The 19,977-nt window shown below is 34.1% G+C and overlaps 2 protein-coding genes across 2 annotated transcripts; one reads left to right on the top strand and one right to left on the bottom strand.

The window, feature by feature from the left end:
- Nucleotides 1–9,889: 9,889 nt before the first annotated feature.
- Nucleotides 9,890–11,961, top strand: LOC107848682 (high affinity nitrate transporter 2.4). Its single transcript, XM_016693458.2, has 2 exons — nucleotides 9,890–10,738; nucleotides 10,824–11,961. The coding sequence occupies exons 1-2, from the start codon at nucleotides 9,929–9,931 to the stop codon at nucleotides 11,604–11,606; spliced, it is 1,593 nt and encodes a 530-aa protein (XP_016548944.2). The 5' UTR covers nucleotides 9,890–9,928; the 3' UTR covers nucleotides 11,607–11,961.
- A 141-nt stretch (nucleotides 11,962–12,102) lies between these two features.
- Nucleotides 12,103–14,417, bottom strand: LOC107846921 (high affinity nitrate transporter 2.3). Its single transcript, XM_016691192.2, has 3 exons — nucleotides 13,578–14,417; nucleotides 13,378–13,493; nucleotides 12,103–13,070 (listed from the first exon to the last, which is right to left on the bottom strand). The coding sequence occupies exons 1-3, from the start codon at nucleotides 14,349–14,351 to the stop codon at nucleotides 12,398–12,400; spliced, it is 1,563 nt and encodes a 520-aa protein (XP_016546678.2). The 5' UTR covers nucleotides 14,352–14,417; the 3' UTR covers nucleotides 12,103–12,397.
- Nucleotides 14,418–19,977: the final 5,560 nt, after the last annotated feature.

Raw genomic sequence — 19,977 nt, 5'->3', positions numbered from 1 at the left:
ATTAGCTTTATTAATTATGCTTTGAAAATATAAATTTGAGTAAATATACTTTGTTTAGTCATTTAATGTTGAGGGTAGTATTGGAAGAACATAATAAAATACTCTTGATTTCATCAAAACAGACAACTAAATTGAAACAAATATTTTTAGAAAGAAGGCCAACTAAAACAAAACGGAGGGAGTATATCTCATGCCACTATCAGCGAAACGAATTTAACTACTAAGGGTTTTAGTATGATCCGCATCGAAAATACTGATTTAAATAAACCTAGTATGACATTATTCCAAATAAGCTATGAGTTTTCTTTTTGATTATTTTTAATACTCCCTCCGTTTGCTTTTACTTGTTATAATTTGATTAAATAAAATAATTAATAACATGATGGAGTTGAGCTTCATTTTTTGCGGCCCATTTAAGAACATGGTTTTTTAATCCGGTCCGGATAAGCTCGTGGCTTGTGGGGCTTGAGTAATGTGGGTTGGGCTAACCTATGGGTCGGCCCGTTAGTCAAATTCTTGCAACTATTTAAATTGCTTATTAGTATTTTTTTTTTTTGGTTAAAACTTATTAGTATTTTTATTTGGTTTGAAGGATATCATTTTAAAAGTTATTTAGTTTTGCTATTACGAGTATTTTTTGGAGCGTTGGAGACTTGATTAAAAAGTATTAACATTATGCAATGTTGTCTGAAACAATTAATACTAAGGGTAAAATAGAAAAGCAGAAGTTGTCTTTTCTTTATATATATATATATCAAAAAAATGACAAGGAAAAATAAAAATACAGTCAGAAAATTTGTGACAAGTAAAAAACAACGGAGAGAGTATATTGAATTGGTCTAAATTTGCTTATAGTTAGCATTGTTATCCATCATATATCTAGTGGTTAGGGTTCAAAAATGGTTGTACTAGCAGAAGCATTTAATTTATATTATTATTTGTAGTAATTTCCATAAGAGATTAATGCAAGAAAAAGTGGTTGATTGGGTAGTTTTTGGGAACTGTTAGGAAGTCATTAAGTTTATTAAATGATTTAGTCCCAAATTATTTAATAGGTTTTGTCTATATCAATTTATTATCAATTGAAGTTTAATGTCCAATCAATGGGTTGATATTTTATAGTGAAACTATTACCATGCATGGAAAAGTAGTTGTAAACTTTGTAGTAATACAAAACAACAACACATCTAATGAAATTCCGGACGTAGGATTTGACGAGGGTAGAGTATACGCAGAACGTACCACTAACTCATGGAGCTAGAGAGGCTGTTTTCGAAAGACTCTCGGTTCAAGCGCAACAAATTTAAGTAAAAGAAGAAGAGAGCAGTAAAGAAAACATAACAATTATATTAATAACAACACAAAATAATGTAATAATCAAAACAAGATAAACAACATATGGTGATAGATATCAAAAGCAAGAATTATAAAAATAGGATTAGTACAACGACAGACACCAACAAACCTATACAAACGAACAACAAGACATCACTCTGCCCTCAACTACGTACCTAACTAACCCTCTAAGGTCATATCCCCAGTAAACTGAAGTTGCGTCAGCGTAAAGGAGGAGTTAGAATTTCTGCTGAGGGAGTTCAAAATTTGAAAAAAACTCAACGAAGGGGGTTCAACATCTACAATATATATATAAAATCCATTTTAATCATGTATTAATGGTATAATTTTCAATCGAAGGTTTCGGACGAAACCCTGGCTCTGTCTCTGGGTCAAGTCCTGTCTAATCACATAAGTATATCTTCAAAAATAAAAATAAAAATCAACAAATAATTTTTCATGAAAAAAAGAGGGTATGTATAAATTCAAAACTGAAGTCATTAAGATACAGAAAGCAACTAAAATTAATAAAAGTCATTAAAGGGTAGTTATTATGAGGTTAATTTGTATTATATGGTGGGGGACTCCTATTATTTTTGATCCCTTTGTAAAGTGAAATAATGAGTATGTTAATGGTCAACTAATGTTATGACACTTATTTAATGCATATCAAATAGAGTTAGAGTTGGAGTCCTTTTTTATTTTTAAATATTTTGGTCGATCATTGACAAGAAAATATTTATATTCATTAGTCAATATACATATTTTAGAATAAGAATTCCTAATTAAAATTCTTTTATTATTTTTTGTTACAAAATTGAAAAAAAAAAAGTTTAAAAAAGAATTTCGATCTTATCTTTTCCTATTCCAAAGCAAACCCAAATTCTTCTTTAATAATCAAGCAATACCAAGTTATTTGATATATAAAGTCTCTCTATATACCATATATTTAATTTGATTGAAAAAAACATAAACAACAAATATGGATACCAATTTTAATATCAAGAGATTGGGTAGGGCTTTCTAATTAGGTACTCAATTTGATTTTTCAAAAATTGTCCTCCATTAAAGATTGCTTACGCTTTAGCGTTTTGTGCAAGTCATGGTTTTCCTTCGTATCCTCAGGTTATCTCCAAGAACTTCCTTTGCTAATGACATGCACGAGTCGAGGGGATCACTAGACATTATTTTATGCTAGAAGAAAGTCATGATTTTTGTCACATGATATACTATGATGGAAAAATACTATATTGTAACTTATGGGGGCCACAATTTTATGTATAGGCAACATTACTATGAACTCAAAGGTGATTATTAGACATCATAGTCCAATTATGTACACATCAACTAATTCTTTTGTAAAATTTCATCTCATAAAGACCACAACTAATGAGTTGTTAAGGGTTCTAATGCATTTTTCAAGAATCAAGAATTCGCGTTTGAAGAGTTGGACGATTTGGGAGATGAAGTCTTGTTCTTGTGTGATCAATGTTCCATGTCTGTATCAGCTTTAAATTTTCCGTATACTGTCTGGACAATTACGAGTCATCAGGAGATCATGAATGCACGATAGACATCGTTCACTTTCAATATTTTGGCCTTCGCGCCCATTTTTCATTAACGACGATGATGAATGACAACATACCGGCATTATGGATAATTCATACACCAAAATTTGCTGCGTAGGGAATTCTACTGCATTTTATTTATGTCGATAGAGTTATTCGATGTTTGTACTAAGTAGTGGAGTTCATGTTAGTTATTTATTTCTGCTATATCTGTGTGTATATAATTTGATGATATGTTGATATAAATATTATACTTTATTTAAGGCTTATTCATGTTGATAAAGTTATTCCATATTATACAAATGGATGATAGTAGTCGAACATTACTTATGGTCGCAATACATTACTTAGGGGTCCTAGTACATTACTTAACCGGCTCCCTGATGGTCGCGATACATTACTTAGGGTAGGGTTGAGATGCATTACCTAGCCAGCCCCATGATGTATCTTTTCGGTTCCATGATGTATGATGACCCAAAGTGATGTATGACGACCCTAAGTGAAATCCGAGATTCTTGTAATTACTTTTTAGGGATGAAATTTTGAGTAAATATGATAAGTTAAGGTGTAAATTTATGTTATTTGTCCAAAAAATATATTTATAGCAAGTAATATTTTTTTTTTTACTGCAATGAATAAAATTTGTAGCTATTTTCATCTTGATTTTTGCGCTACAAGGTGTTATATTATAGCGAAAAATTTAATTTTTGAGCTACATCTAACATTACGTCATATTCTGTCGAACCAATTCTCCCCAATAGTACGTCATTCTTACCTCTATCTTTCTTACTTAAAACCATTCCACATAATGTAACCAAAATTAGAGAAACAACCTAGCCTAATTTGCTTCCTACTAAATATAGGAATTAAATTATTCCATAGTTTTGTTCATATAAGAAAAAGAACTTAATACAAAAAAGAAGTAATACGATCCCCTACTTCTCCTTATCCTGTACAAACACAACATATATATATTTCTCTCTATATAATCAAAGCCTATTTGTGAATTCAATTATTCAAAAAACTGGTAACATACAACCATGAATTCAATATTAACAACATCAAGAGACTGGTCAGGGCTTTCTGATTTGGTACTCAACTTGATTTTTCATAATTTGTCCTCCGTCTCCGATTGCTTAGGCTTTAGCGTTGTGTGCAAGTCATGGTTTTCCTTCGTATCCAAAAACTACGATATCCTACAACAACACATACATTCGAGTTCCCTCGAAGAACTTCCTTTGCTAATGTTATGTAGGAGTCGAAAATGTTAGGGTTTTTGTTATGATTTTCTTACTATATTTAAGTTTTATTTTTTATTAGAAGGAAAATAAAGTAATACCATAATTACTTTTAATTTACTGAAAGAAAAATATCTATAAATAGAAGATCCCCTTCTCATACCATAACATAATAGCATCGTTTAAAGAGTTTTTACCATAACATAATAGCATCCACAATGTAGTCGTTTAAAGAGTTTGATTTTCTCGATAGTTTTATGTTTTCTTTTATATTAGTTTTTATACGTAGGCCAATTGGCCAAACTATATAATTATCATGTTTTTAGTATGTTTTTCTTTTCGTCCGATTTATCGTCTCAATAGTTTGCAACTAATAGCTTCCGCATGACGCCCTCTCGATTTCAAACCCATGCAAGCTTATATAGTGCGACCAAGGGTAAAACGGTCTTTGATGTCACACTAACATATGGAGATGTTGTGGGTCTTCACATGGTTGGCCAGCTTTTCAAAATAGGTATGATTTTCGCGTTCTCTCGCCAGACAATCTGCCTTCCTTGCCCTAAGTATAATTTCGGTAAAATTATGATAACCAAGAATCCAACAACGAATCCAAATAACTTTGAGGTGGCCGCGATGGTTGGGAATCAATACGGGGACTTTTATACTAACTTGGCTATCCTAAAACAGGGTAGTCACACTTGGTTTCTCACTCATCATGATCAATGTACGCTACGAAAAGGTGTTATTCATGATAGGGTTTATTACAATGAAACATATTATATTGTGACTCGTCATGACTGGTTTTTAACTATAGACAACACTACTATGAAGTTCAAGGAAATTACGAGATCAATGAGTCTATCAGTGGTAAAATATTATCTAGATGAGCTGTTAAAGGTTCAGATATCTAACCTAACATCACCACATGTCAAGATTTTCAAGCTGGTCGCGACCCAATCAAACACTCAAGAATCCACGTTTGAAGAGTTGGACGACTTGGGAGATGAAGCCTTGTTTTTGTCTGAACAATGTTCCATGTCTGTTTTGGCTTCAAAGTTTCCGGGATGTAAAGCCAATTCCATATACTATCTGGATTGCAAGTTTGACATGATGAACATCGTTCACCTTCAATATGACGGCCTTCAGTACTCCCATTCTTCTGTAAAGGCGTCAAGTGTGGACAACATGCCGGCATTATGGATAATTCCTACATTTAATGTCATTTTTGTTGAGTTCGAATAGCTAATAACTTTCCAACTGTTGATTCTGATAGAACCTCTTCTATCTATTTGAATGTCCGTATATATATATATATATGTCGTTGTTGTTGTTTGTTGCTTGTGAGAATTATGCCAGAACCCCATGTATACATCACAGTTGCGTTGCAAATCCATTCAAAACGAGAGTGTTTACACAAGGTCTAGCACATTCGCGGAGCATCTAAAAGGCTATATCTGATGCTAATGCTAGGTGGCTGCATTTTATCCAACATGAAAGGACCTTTTGCACCAGAAAGAATCTGATCATCGAGTATATATATATATATATATTCATCCAAAGTTGTGGCCGATTTTTCTAGGTAATTGGCCAGCTTGTTGGCTTCTTCTCTGTAGTCGCGGGAGAAAGTAATGTCAGTACCATTAGTCACAGATTATCAGTCTTCTCTACGATAGACTTTAAGTTGAGGTTTTGAGATGTCTTGTCCTTATGCGCTGTTGGTGTCTACTCTCTCTGCTCCATTGCGCAGCGAATTTGACAGCCAATGCCTCAGCAACATTGTTATCTTTGCATTGAACAGGATCTATCACATATTTTTCCACATGATCAATTTTGCACTGCACTTTCAAGAGGAATATAACAATGTTGTAAACAAGAATCTTGAACATAAAAAGACATACATCGAAAATATCATCTACAAGGAACCTCAAATGCATAGTAATCGTGCACATCACAAAGCATTCGCTTGTGAAAGAAATTGAACTAGTTCTTTCCAGCATGCCTAAGCGAAGCAGTGATCATCACTTCATATCCTATGTCTGTTCGCTGCTCATCTTCAGACTGGCGTTGAACATGTGCAAATCTATAATTTAAGGATCATTTCGTTTAACACCTGGCCGGAAGAGAAGTAAGCATTGATGAAAGAAACTATGCTTCGTCTGAAATGTCGATGTTTTCTGTAGCAACGCAAGAGGAAGCATCATCCATCTACATAGCAATGAATGGCTCTATACAGCGCTTCTGCAGCTGCTTTTTGCCTCTCCATTGGAAGTTGTAGGGCGAGAGAAAGTCCGGGTTCACAGATAGGATCAAAATCAGGCAATCCATGAATAGGTATGGCTGCAGCAATCCTGCTTCCGCCCTCACCAGCAGTACTAAATATACGAGTAGTTATAAGAATATCAAAGATCAATGGCTGGTTATCGTTAAGAGTCCCATATCGGGAAAAAGGATGAGTAATTGGTCGAGTTATACATGTTTCTTCTTCTTTTTATATCCACCAAGTCCTTTTAAGAAGGCAATCCTATGCCTCTTTTTTACATAACTACATCTAGTTCCTCAACCATCGCGAACCTAGTTACATTCAGGCATGCTACACTTTTTAGTTGTCTGGACAATCCGACATGAAAATTTAAACTGCACGAATGGAAACCAAGTTAAGACCAAGAGATTGGACAGAGCTTTCGAATTTGGTACTTGACTTGATTTTTCAAAGTTCATCCTCTATCAATGATTGTTTATGCTTTGACGCTTTGTGCAAGTCATGGTTTTCTTTCGTATCTATCAATCATAATGCCCTACAGCAACGTATATGAAGTCACGTTACCATTAATACAAGCTTATACAGCGCGACCAAAGGTAAAATAATATTAAAAGATAAAATTGGGACGTATTATCATCATCTATGAAGGCCTCTATTTGATCTGTTTCCACAATATTTTAAAGAACTAAGACAACTAGGTTTATAATAGACGTAGATTAAGTTGTGTTGGAGTGGTAAGTACTATTTCATCCTAATTAGAGGTCTCGTGTTTGAGTTCTAGGTATGGAGTCGCATTTGTTAGGTAACACGTTACGCTCAACGTGAGACTTTACAGCGCGAATCCAAATACATAGAGCTTTCTAAACAAATAATAATGGATGTGTTCCCAAATTTTTAATTCAACCTTTCAATAGCTGTATTTACCAATTAATTGCAAGTCACTTTCTAAACCTTTTTTTTTTTTTTTTTTGATAAACAATACTACTACTTAGTAAAATCAAAATAATAGCAGCATCAGATGTCGTCATGACACCGACAATAACAATAACATATTCTTGGAAGAGTGGGAATGTATGCAGAACTTATAAGTTCTACCTTTATGGAGCAGAGAGGTTGTTTCAAATTTTGATAGACCCTTGACTCAAGAAAATATCTGTCATTCTTACATGTTTAATTTAAAATTCTAAGATATTATTTTCCAAGGTCAAAGGTATCAGAACATGTACTTGTTTGACAACTTGCCGTACGTTGATCTTGTCCTTGCAGAGTAGGTAGAAGAATATGACGACGACAACAATATAATACACTGATATAGTTTCATAAGTGAGGTCTGAGGAGGGTAGGATGTGAGCAAACTTTATCACTATCTTTCTGGGTTAGAGAGTGTTTTCGGTAGACCATCTTCTCAAGAAAATCATTTTTCCGAACATGTTTGAAATAAATGTAAGAGATGAAAAAGTCGTGATGAAAATATTGAAGAAAGAAAAATATTGACAGTAATCGAAGAATATGACAACAACAATATAATACACTATATAGTTCCGTAAGTGGGGTCTAAGAAGGATAGGACATAAGCAGACCTTATCGCTATCTTTGTGAGATAGAGAGATTGTGTTCGATAATCCCTCAGATCGAGAAAATCATTACTCCGAATGCGTTTAAAATAAATGCAAGAGACAAAAAAAAAAAGTCATGATGAAAATATTGAAGAAAGAAAAGTATTGACAGAAATTGAAGAATATGACACTTAATCTAAATAATTATATAGAAATTTGTATCTAATTGTCAATTAGGATTAAACAAAAAAAGAAAGCTTAACAATCAAATACAACTATTAACAACTAGTTGACATTCTTTAAGATTCCTTAAAATTAGGATCCCATGGTATATACCATAAATGTTAACAAATGGATCTTTCAGATTCCTTAACCATTTGGAATCTCCATGGGCTAACTCTACTTCAACATATATTCTCTCAGTTCATTTTTACTGACATGTTTCGCTTTTCGAGAGTCAAACTTCATAAACTTTGTCCAACATTTTAAAATATATTTTTTTTATCATATTAATATGAGAAGGACTGCAACTTATAACATGACTTTCATAAAGCTGAACGTGGAAAGTTAAAATGAACGGAAGGAGTATATGAGATATTATTTCCAAGGTCAAAGGTATGAGAATGTGTACTTGTTTGGCAACTTGCCGTACGTTGATCTTGTCTTTGTATTATAGTAAGTAGAAAAATACTTGGGACTAGGAATTTTTTTTTTTTTTGTATACCTAATATTACACTGAAGAATATGACACTTAATCTAAAAAATATATTTGAGCTAGGTGGAAGGATTTCGACTTTATCAGTTTGGAACTTCAAAATGACGACTTCAAATGATAATTATTGAGTTCAAGTGGTATTGTCTTAAATCAGTTAACAGGTCAAAAGTTTTTATTTCTAGGTAGGGGTGTGCATTGGTCGGGTTCGGTTCAATTTTATGTATTATCGATTTGGTCCATCGATTTTCGGTTTCTAAATAGGCTAAACCAATAGCCAAATCGATAAGATATTTTTTATTGGTTTTCGATTTATCAGTTTTTAGTCCTTATCTGTTCGATTTATTGGTCGGTTCGATTTTTGCACACCCCTATTTCTACACATATCAAAAGTCTTTATTTCTTTCTTAAACTTTGCGTTGAGTCAGGAGTGTCACATAAATTAGGATGAATGGAATGATTATTTGGACCAATCTAATTAGTCACTCATCATAATTACAGGTTTATACCTCTAGCCTCTTCATAATTTTGTCAAGTGTTACTCATGAACTGGGCATGAGGCAAACAATGAAGATGGTTAGTGAACAACGTTCATATATAGAAGATGAATGTAGAAGAGATGAGGATAGTCAGATGAATGTGTAGGCATACTTTGAGAGATATAATTAGGCTGCCATATAATGAAGAACAAAGTTATACGGGGTAAGGTAGGAGTGGCCTCCTGTGCCGGACAAGATGAAGGAAGCGAGCTGAGATGGTTCAGTCATGCATAGAGAAGGTGTGCAGATGCGCTAGTAAGGAGGCGTGAGAGTTTGGTTGTAGCCGGAGTTACGTGACGTAGAGTTATCATAGACAACCTCTCTACCTCACAAAGACAGAATAAAGTGCGCATACATCCTGTTCTCCCCCGACCCCACTTGTGAAATTACACCAAGTATGTTATCGTTATTAGTTATAAGAAGAAGAAAAGAATAAACTAGGTCAATAGGAGAAGGACTTAGAGATGATAATATATCTATTTGTCAATTATGATTAAACCAAACTGTCACCAAGTTAGTGGACATTCTTTAAGATTCCTTAATATTAGGATCTTTTGGTATAACAATAAGGTTAAACTTTTGGAATCTCCATGGGGTAACTTAGCCTCTAAATTGTCAACTCTTTTTTACCTATATAAACACCACCTAAATTAATGTCACAAAACTAGAACTAACCAATCTTGCTTAATTAGCACTTTAATCAATCTTTGTTTTTCTAAAATGGGTGATGTTGAAGGATCACCAGGGAGTTCTATGCATGGTGTTACTGGTAGAGAACCAGTTCTTGCATTTTCAGTGGCTTCTCCAGTAGTACCAACTGATACATCTGCTAATTTCAAAGTTCCTGTTGATTCTGAACATAAGGCTAAGGTTTTCAAATTTTATTCGTTTTCGAAGCCTCATGGTCTAACCTTTCAGCTCTCTTGGATTTCTTTCTTTACTTGTTTCGTTTCGACTTTTGCTGCTGCTCCTTTAGTCCCTATTATTAGGGACAATCTTAACTTGACAAAAATGGATGTTGGTAATGCTGGAGTTGCATCTGTTTCGGGGAGTATCGTGTCTAGGCTAGCAATGGGCGCGATTTGTGACATGTTAGGTCCTAGATATGGATGCGCGTTTCTCATAATGTTATCAGCCCCTGCTGTTTTTTGCATGTCTTTTGTGTCCTCGGCTGGTGGATACGTTGCTGTGAGGTTCATGATTGGGTTCTCACTTGCTACGTTTGTGTCATGTCAGTATTGGATGAGTACGATGTTTAATAGCCAGATTATTGGACTTGTTAATGGGACGGCCGCTGGATGGGGGAATATGGGTGGTGGTGCTACTCAACTCCTTATGCCTTTGCTCTACGATATAATTCGTAGAGCTGGGGCAACTCCGTTTACTGCTTGGAGAATCGCGTTCTTTATTCCTGGATGGCTACACGTCATTATGGGAATATTGGTCTTAACTCTTGGTCAAGACTTGCCTGATGGTAACCTTGCTTCTTTACAGAAGAAAGGTGATGTTACTAAAGATAAGTTCTCCAAGGTGAGTATTATTTAACGGTCATAGTGAGAATGGATCGGGGACATATCAATTGTATATCTCTAATATTTCATTTGTCTTTTCGTAGATATTGTGGTATGCTGCAACAAATTACAGGACATGGATCTTTGTATTGCTTTACGGATACTCCATGGGAGTTGAATTGACTACAGATAATGTGATTGCTGAGTACTTCTTTGACAGATTTGATTTGAAGCTTCACACGGCTGGAATCATCGCTGCAACGTTTGGTATGGCTAACCTATTAGCGCGACCGTTTGGAGGATGGACATCAGATTTTGCAGCCAAACATTTTGGGATGAGAGGCAGATTATGGAACCTATGGATATTACAAACAGTTGGTGGAGTTTTCTGTTTACTTCTTGGAAGGGCTAACACACTTCCGGTCGCGATTGCTTGGATGATCATATTTTCAATAGGTGCACAAGCAGCATGTGGTGCAACATTTGGTATTATTCCTTTCATTTCGCGAAGATCATTAGGTATAATCTCGGGTATGACAGGAGCCGGAGGGAACTTTGGTTCGGGATTGACACAACTCCTATTCTTCACGAGCACAAAGTATTCGACAGGTACAGGGCTAACGTATATGGGGATCATGATCATTGCGTGTACGCTTCCAGTATCTTTGGTTCATTTTCCGCAATGGGGTAGTATGTTTTTGCCTCCATCTAAAGACCCTATTAAGGGTACTGAAGAACATTATTTCACTTCTGAGTATACTGAGGCTGAAAAACAGAAGGGAATGCACCAAAACAGCATCAAATTTGCCGAGAACTGCCGGTCAGAGCGTGGCAAGCGCGTCGCCTCAGCACCTACTCCGCCTCATGTAATGCCAAATCGTGTCTGATTTTTCTCGACTGAGAAAAAACTTACTCGCACCTCGTGTTTGCACCAAATAAATAATGTGTGATATATGAATTTGCTTTCATTACCTAAATGTGATTACTTGAAGGGGAGCCGTGGAGTAACCGGTAAAGTTACTGCCATGTGACTAGGAGGTCAGCCTCCGGCATAAATGCTGGGTAAGGTTGCATACAATACACCCTTGTGGTGGGGCCGTTCCCCGGACCCTGTGCATAGCGGGAGCTTTAGTGCACCGGACTGCCTTTTTTTTTTTTTTTTAAACCTAAATGTGATTACTTATAATATGTACTTCTACTTTATTTTCACTTATGATTAATAGTCGATTTTGTATGTGAAATGACAATAGTTTGATTGCCTTTTCCGTTACAAGATAAAGTTGAGTGACTTTCTGACATAATAGCTATTAGTTGAGTTACTTTTACGTTACGAACCGAAGTTGATTTACTTCAGATAAAAACTGTTAATTGAGTGACCGTCTGAGAAATCAACTCGAATATCATAGACTAAAAGGAAATGTTATTGCACATGAGTTATTTACATTACAAAAACTCAAAAAACAAAATACAATGGATTCATGGTTGTATACTCAATACTACTAATGAGATTCAACCAATCACACTCCGCTAAAACCTATATTGGTCGGACTCTTCAAAACTGTCGACAGGTGCATGTCAGATACTTCAAAAGTAGTGCATTTTGAAGACTCTGACACGAGTGCAACAACGATTGTGAAAAGTCCGAGCAACACAGATTCAAACATCACAAATACATTCTTTAAACATGTTCTGGAGTACTAGTGTAAGGTGAAGTGGCTATGGCTGCAACAATCTGTTTTTTACCGCGTTCGGATCGGCTATTTTCTGCAAACTTAACACTTGCATGATGTAGGCCTTTTTGTTTTTCATTTTCTGACCATTCTGATCCATAGTAATACTCTTCATTGTATTTTTCATCATTTGATGCTGGAAAAAACATACTCCCCCATTGCGGAAAATGTATAAATGCCACGGGTATAGTACACGCCATCGCCATTACTCCCATCCATGTTAGCCCCGCACTAGTAGAAAATCGCGTACTTGAAAAAAATATAAACTGAGTTAATCCGCCTCCAAAATTTCCTCCAGCACCAGTGAGCCCAGAAATCAAGCCCAATGATCTTCGCGAAACAAAAGGAATGATTCCATATGTTGCACCACACGCGGCTTGGGCTCCGATTGAGAAGAGGATCATTGAAACTATCGCTATGTGAAGTGACTCGGCCCGGCCCAACCAGATACAAAAGGCTCCTCCTATTGTTTGGACTAACCATAGGACCCATAACCTACCTCTCATACCGAATTTTCGTGCTGCTAAATCAGATGCATATCCTCCGAATGGTCGAGCCACAAAATTCGCCATCCCAAATGTTGCAGCTATCATTCCTGCTGTGTGTAGCTTCAGATTGAACCTATTAACGTACGCTACACTATCAGATCACTGATAAGATAACAACATGCAACCATTCATAAAAATAGTTGACATGTTACAATATATACGTAATAGCGTATATACGATAAATTGAAATGTCGTGTCAGATATAAACAGCTTCCTGCTGTGTGTAGCTTCAGATTGAAACCTATTAACGTATGTTCACTATCAGATCACTTATAAGATAACAACATATAGCCATGCATAAAAATAGTTGACATGTTACAACATACTTAATAGTGTATATACGATAAATTGAAATGTCGTATCAGATATAAAGAGCTTACTTGTCGTAAAAATACTCTGATATCACATTGTTGATACATAGCTCAACTCCCATGGAATACCCATATATAAGGAAAAATATCCATGTCCTATAATTTGACACTGCATTTCGAAGAACCTAACCAAAAAAATACGAAAAGGTTAGTAATATATTGACGATATACAATATTGGTATACACTGTATACGGGGGCGAAATCTAACCTTTGAAAATTTATCTTTAGCAACATCACCTCTTTTTTGAAGAGTACTAAGGTTTCCATCAGGGAAATCTTGACCAAGTGCTAACACCATAATTCCTATAATAATATGTAACCATCCCGGTATAAAAAAGGCGATACGCCAAGCAGTGAACGGAGTAGCCCCGGTTAATTTTACTATATGAAAAAGAAAAGGCATGAGGAGTTGTGTAACACCGCCTCCCATGTCACCCCACCCCCCGGCCACACCGTTAACAAGTCCAATAATTTGACTATTGAACATAACGCTTGTCCAGTATTGACATGACACGAATGTGGCTAACGAAAAGCCAACCAAGAACCTCATAGCTATGTATCCCTCAGCATTTGAGATAAATGCGACTGAGAAAACAATAGGTGCAGTTAATAGATTAAGAAATGCACAGCCATATCTTGGACCTATTAAGTCACATAGTACACCCATGACTAGTCTAGAAAAAATGCTACCGGATACAGACGCAACCCCTGCATTACCAATATCTGCACGCGTTAAATTAAGGTTATCGCGAATAATTGGAACTAAAGGTGCAGCAGCAAAAGTAGATATAAAACAAGTGAAAAATGAAATCCAAGCTAAGTGAAAAGATCTCATATGAGGTTGTGCAAATGAGAAAATTTTGATGGATTTTGCTTTGTGTTCTGAGTCAACTGGCAAATCAAATTTGTTGATTTGGTCATTATTGCAAATATTTTGGGAAGTGACAGAAAATGCAAATGTTGGATTTTCAAAACTAGCCATTTTTTGGGTCTAAAAGACTTATAAGAGAAGGTATAATAAGCACAAAGTTGATAGTTTGTTGTGATTATTTGGAAATGTAAAGTGTATGGTATTTATAGGGATTAAGAGAGTTGACATTGTTAAAATCACACGTATTGCACACATTGGCATCACATGGTATGTTTATGTGAAATAAAAGAAAATAAAGAAAGTACTTTTATCTACCATTTAGAGATACGCATCCCGTACCCTCTCGAACTATGAACAAAGTTGCTACGACATAATCCAACTTCACAGGAGTTCTATTATCCCTAAACTCAATTTTAGCGTATTTTTGACACCCTTTTGTGCTGACGTGACACATTTATTACATAAAATGGGACCCACATCAAAGGTGCCACGTCAGCTAAAAAGGTTGACAAAAGGTGCCATGCCAGCACAAAAAGGTGACAAAAATACGCTAAAATTGAGTTGAGGGAAATAGACCCCATGAAGTTGGATTGTCGTAGCAAATTTAGTCATAGTTCAGAAGTACTAGATGCTTCACTCAATTGTTTATAAGAAGCAACTTATAAATTAGTGGAATGGTAAATATTCCTCCGTCCTTAATCAAATACATTTTTAGTTAGAAACTTCGAGTCCTCGGGATGAGTTAGTCCCCTTTTAATAGAGAGTACGAAGCCCTCTATAGTGAACTTCCTATTAAGCGAATTCAAATTAGTCGATCTCAATAGTAAACTTCATATGCTTTACAACTATTTTATTCGTGTATGATAACTTAAAGTTGCTCTCTATTTTATCGATTGTAAAAATTTATGTGCATCGTATGTTTAGATTAATTCAATAAAGAAAATATGACGTATGACTTCACATGCATTGATATGACTAAATGATAATGAATTAATACATACATATTCTCACCTAATTAATTTATCAACTTTTAATCATAGTAAATTTGTATGGTTTAGATTATTAAATTGCATAACCTAGCTGGCTGACTGTGCCAGTTGTTCTGATTAATTAGGTATGAAACTTCATTATGGGTTGGATTATTTATGAAGTAATTAAGATAATTAATAAGCAAAAGAACATGGTTGATAAGTTGACCCATGAATTCTTTATTTGTATCTTAGCAGCCAATGTTGCATTAAGATGTATTTTTTTGTCATATAAATATAAGATAAACTCCAATTTATACTAATGTTTTTCGTAAACATCTAAATTTTAAATTTTAAAATATTAAATTAATTAAATTTAATTTAGCTTCAAAGACAACCAACGTTTCTACAAAATAAATGTCCGCCTCGCAACTGCTATGGGGTAGCAATTGGCGGTTCGGTTGCTCTAGTTCGTTCTTTCGTTCTTGCTAGCTTGCGGTCACTGGAATGATCACAAGCTTTCACTAGAAGGATTGGAACACAACAGGTTTAGGCTCGGATGGATGATCTCATTGCAGGACTTGACCATTCATGCTCATTTCGATAATAAGACTAAATTTCGTTCGCTAGGGCAGCTGATCAGGGGCAGAGCCACCTTTGTTGTAGGGGATTCGCCGAACCCCTTCCAATGAAAATTGTATTATTTAAATATGATTAAAATAATTTTTATGTATATATAGTAGATGTTGAATTCCCTTTGACTCGTCCGCATATTTACTTTTTTAATTTTTAAACCCTATTAATTCTGGGTCCGCTATTGCAGGATAGTGATAGACGTAAAGAAATATGCAAGTGGAGTACAACTTCATTTGTTTTTTAATCATAGAATATATATATATATATATATATATATATATATATATATATATATAAACTTTGATAGACTTGTAGGGTTATCATCCGTACGTATATTACTTTATTATTTAATTTCTTCTTCCAATATTTTTGCCAACTATTAATTTCATACTTTATTTACAGATTTAATACTATTTTATACTAGAAGTGGTAAACAAAAACGATTCAAGTAAGATTTTGGGGTACGTAAAATGTTGAAAGATTTTATTGGGATTCAGGGATAATTAGTAACCGATTAACGGATTTGGCTTCTCTCCTATATTCAATGATTATAATACGTATCAACGGATTTGGCTTCTCTCCATTTTCATTCTCTTCATTTTCCTCAAGTTCAAAAGACATGTGGCATGAGTTAAAATTGATGATTAAGATTTAATTAACTTAAGTAAGATTCTAATCATGATATAACTAATTAACATTTATTAGTTTTAAAACTTTATTAATTCTCCTTTTCCCAAATTTCTTAACTCTCTTTTCTCCTCTTCATTCAAAATAATATCTGTTATAAAAAAATTGACAATACTAAAATTATGATAATAGAAAAATCTTTTTTTTTTTTTCAATTTGAATCTATGATTTTAGCAAAGTATTATACGAACACAATTAAACATCATCAAATACTACATATAAATAACTAATTAGTATAATTGAAAGAAATTTGATTATTAAAAATGCTGAACTTCATTCCTAGTTGCAACTAGTTTCAAAGAAAAAGTGTACAATAAGTAAAATGAAATCAAAAAATTCAAGGAGAAGTTGGAAGATATAGACACTAGACAGTGAACAACGTAAGAAAATAAATAAAGGTAGGAAAAAAATTAAAGAAAACTTTTTAAAATATTTACGGATTGTGCCAAATAAAATAACTTTATAGCTATAATTGTGGATTGCTAAACAATTTGAAAGCAAAAACATGAAAAATTTATTATTTAAATTATGATTAGAATCTTATTTTAATTAATTAAATTTCAATTATTAATTTTAACTCATACTATGTGTCTCTCATCCAAGTAATAACTTAAGGAAAATTGTGAGAATGGAAATGAAGAGAAGCCTAATCCCGTGTCAACATTTGTATCGTGAATTTGGAGTTGTTACATGTATGATGATTTTTATTTCATTGCTAAATTAAAAAATGAAATGGTACGGAACGTACGTACCTCAATTAAAGTCAATATTGTTAGGGTTGTTCAACAATTGTGACTATAGTTTATTCACATGTGTCATCTTAGTATATTAAGTTTTTATATTTAATTTATAAAAATACCGTCAAGTAAACGCATTGAGATCTACAATTTAAACAGTCAAGAAAACCAGCTAGATAATTTTTTATTTATTTTTTAAATCTTTGTTTTGTCTTATTAGACTACAAATTAAAATAACAAAAGTCTAATATCATTGTCCCACACAAACATTTTATTGACTTATCAATTAGTCAATTTGTAACGTCTATCCTTTTATCTACCATTAATTTGATACCTAAAACGTTTTTTTTCTTCTATAGTTGTATTAGCTTGTGCATATCTCAAATATATATGTTGTCTCTTATCGATTGAGTTATCGTATATCTAGTTGGAGTTATGAAATATTATGAGTTGGGTGGGCAAACATCGTCCTTGATGTGTTGAATATTAGTTATGCATGGATTTGTTATATATACATGCAGATATTAGTTATTTCATTTCCTGTCTTACAAAAGATATAATATTACATAAATTATTGTATAGCTTATGCTTGTTTTAGTTATGCAATATTGTATACTATTGGGTAAGCAAGCATCATACTTGACGTGTTGAGTTTTATCTATAACAACTAAAACGTTACCAAATATAATAGTATTAGTTACGTTGCTTTTAGTACATAAATAATATACTTTTTAACCAGCAACCAAACGATTCCTAAAGTTTGATAGTAGAGAAAGAAACTACGTAAGTTTTGTCTGCTTTTGCTTGTTTTTTGGGGGTTAAGATACGATGTATCAAGAGATATAAAAAATGAAAAAGACAGCAATGCACATGGTTGATAAGTATTAACTAAAATTTAAAGAACTCTAGATGTTAATTAAAATGATGAGGAAAAAAAAAAAGGATGACACAAGAGATTAACCACCCCAATCCACGTTCAACAAGAACATACCTACTTTTAAATTTATAATTCAACGGTAGAGTGTCATCTTGACGCAGTCATCAGTTTGAGTTTAATTATCTCTATGTTCAATATGAGTTTTACTAGTTGGATTTGCGTTGATCCTTGTTATCATTCAAGAGAAGGGGACAAGAAACTCGTGAAATATGTGACGAGCCAGGAATGATTATATTTCTAGAAGCGAATTCCAGAATTTTTATTGAGGGGGTTCAGAAGTAAATATACAGACTAGTCGATGGAGGTTCAACATCTACTATATATATACATAAGAATATTTTTAACCATATAAAAATAGTATAATTTTCCGACGAAGGAGGGTTCGGATGAATCCCCTGATTCAATGTGACTCCGCCATTGACATGAGCGCATTATAGATTGCTTCTTTTAATTTAACTTTATGGTGTTTAAATTATTAGTGATCAGACTAATGCGAATCTACATCATAGAAAATTTAAATTGAGGACTTTAAATTCAAAAATCAAATTTCAAACGTCTGATTAAGGATAGACGAACCTTTTATCATTCTATCGTACCCTTGGTAGGTGGGAATGAGTGAAGCTCCTCGAAGTTGGTGCATTGGATTCCTAAATATTATAAGTAGATTGCACTTATATTAGCAGTACTTTTTTTATTTCACAAGAAAAAACATACCATGTGATGCCAATGTGTACAATAAGTGAGCTTTTTACAATGGCAACTTCCTAAAATTATATTCCAATAATCACAACAAACTATCAAGCTTTGTGCTTATTATACATTCTCTTTTAAGTCTCCAATATTTTTTAAAACCAAATATTTCAATCAAAATCTTCTCATTTGCCCAACCCCACATGATATATTTTCACCTAGCTTGGTTTTTCATTTTTCACTTGTTTTCTATCCACTTCTGCTGCTGTCCCTTTAGTTTCAATTATGTGCAGATTTTAGTAATGTAGGGATTGCGTCTGTTTCTAGATTAGTCATAGGGGTAATCTATGACTTAATTGGTCCAAGATATGGTTGTGCATTTCTCAATCTTTTAACCTAGGGATACATAGCTATGAGATTCTTGGTTGGATTTTCATTAGCCACATTGGGGTCATGTTAATGCAGGACTAGTGTTATGTTCCATAGCCAGATTATTGAACTCGTTAACGGTGTGGCGGAGGAGAGGAGTGTGTGTGTGTGGCATGGGAGGTGGTGTTACTCAACTCCTCATGCCTTTTCTTTTTCATAATAAACACTCCGTTTCCATTGTATCTCGTGGACATTCGATGCTGACGTGACACATAAATTTTGGAGGAGTCTAGATGATCAATTTGAATGTTAAAGTGTATAACTAATACAATGGAGACGAGTTGAGGTGTCTAGATGTGCATACTCAAAGTTCAAGTGTTCACTTATCAACTGCTACCAAATTTAAGTGTATGCTCATATGTTATTCCTAGAAAGAAAAGAATTATATGGCACAGTGCTGCTTCTCACGACTTGGTCACTAGGACCTACTACTTAATATATTGTAAGCAACTAGAATGGATGTGTATTAACAATGAAATCTTGAAAATTATGTATTTGGTGTGTTATATGAGCCATTTACATGTATTTGGTTGGTAATTTATTCCAGCATTTTGTGCGGACAATCGCCCCCTGGGGAAGAGGACACAATAGATGATATCCATATAGGTTTGATGTTACTTTTAGTTGTGTAAAAACAAATTAACAAGAGTAAC

Source organism: Capsicum annuum, chromosome 11, assembly GCF_002878395.1.
Source record: "Capsicum annuum cultivar UCD-10X-F1 chromosome 11, UCD10Xv1.1, whole genome shotgun sequence".
In the NCBI taxonomy this organism is placed as follows: Eukaryota; Viridiplantae; Streptophyta; class Magnoliopsida; order Solanales; family Solanaceae; genus Capsicum; species Capsicum annuum.
The sequence above is the reverse complement of the archived record's forward strand: the minus strand, read 5'-3'. Positions and strand labels throughout refer to the sequence as shown.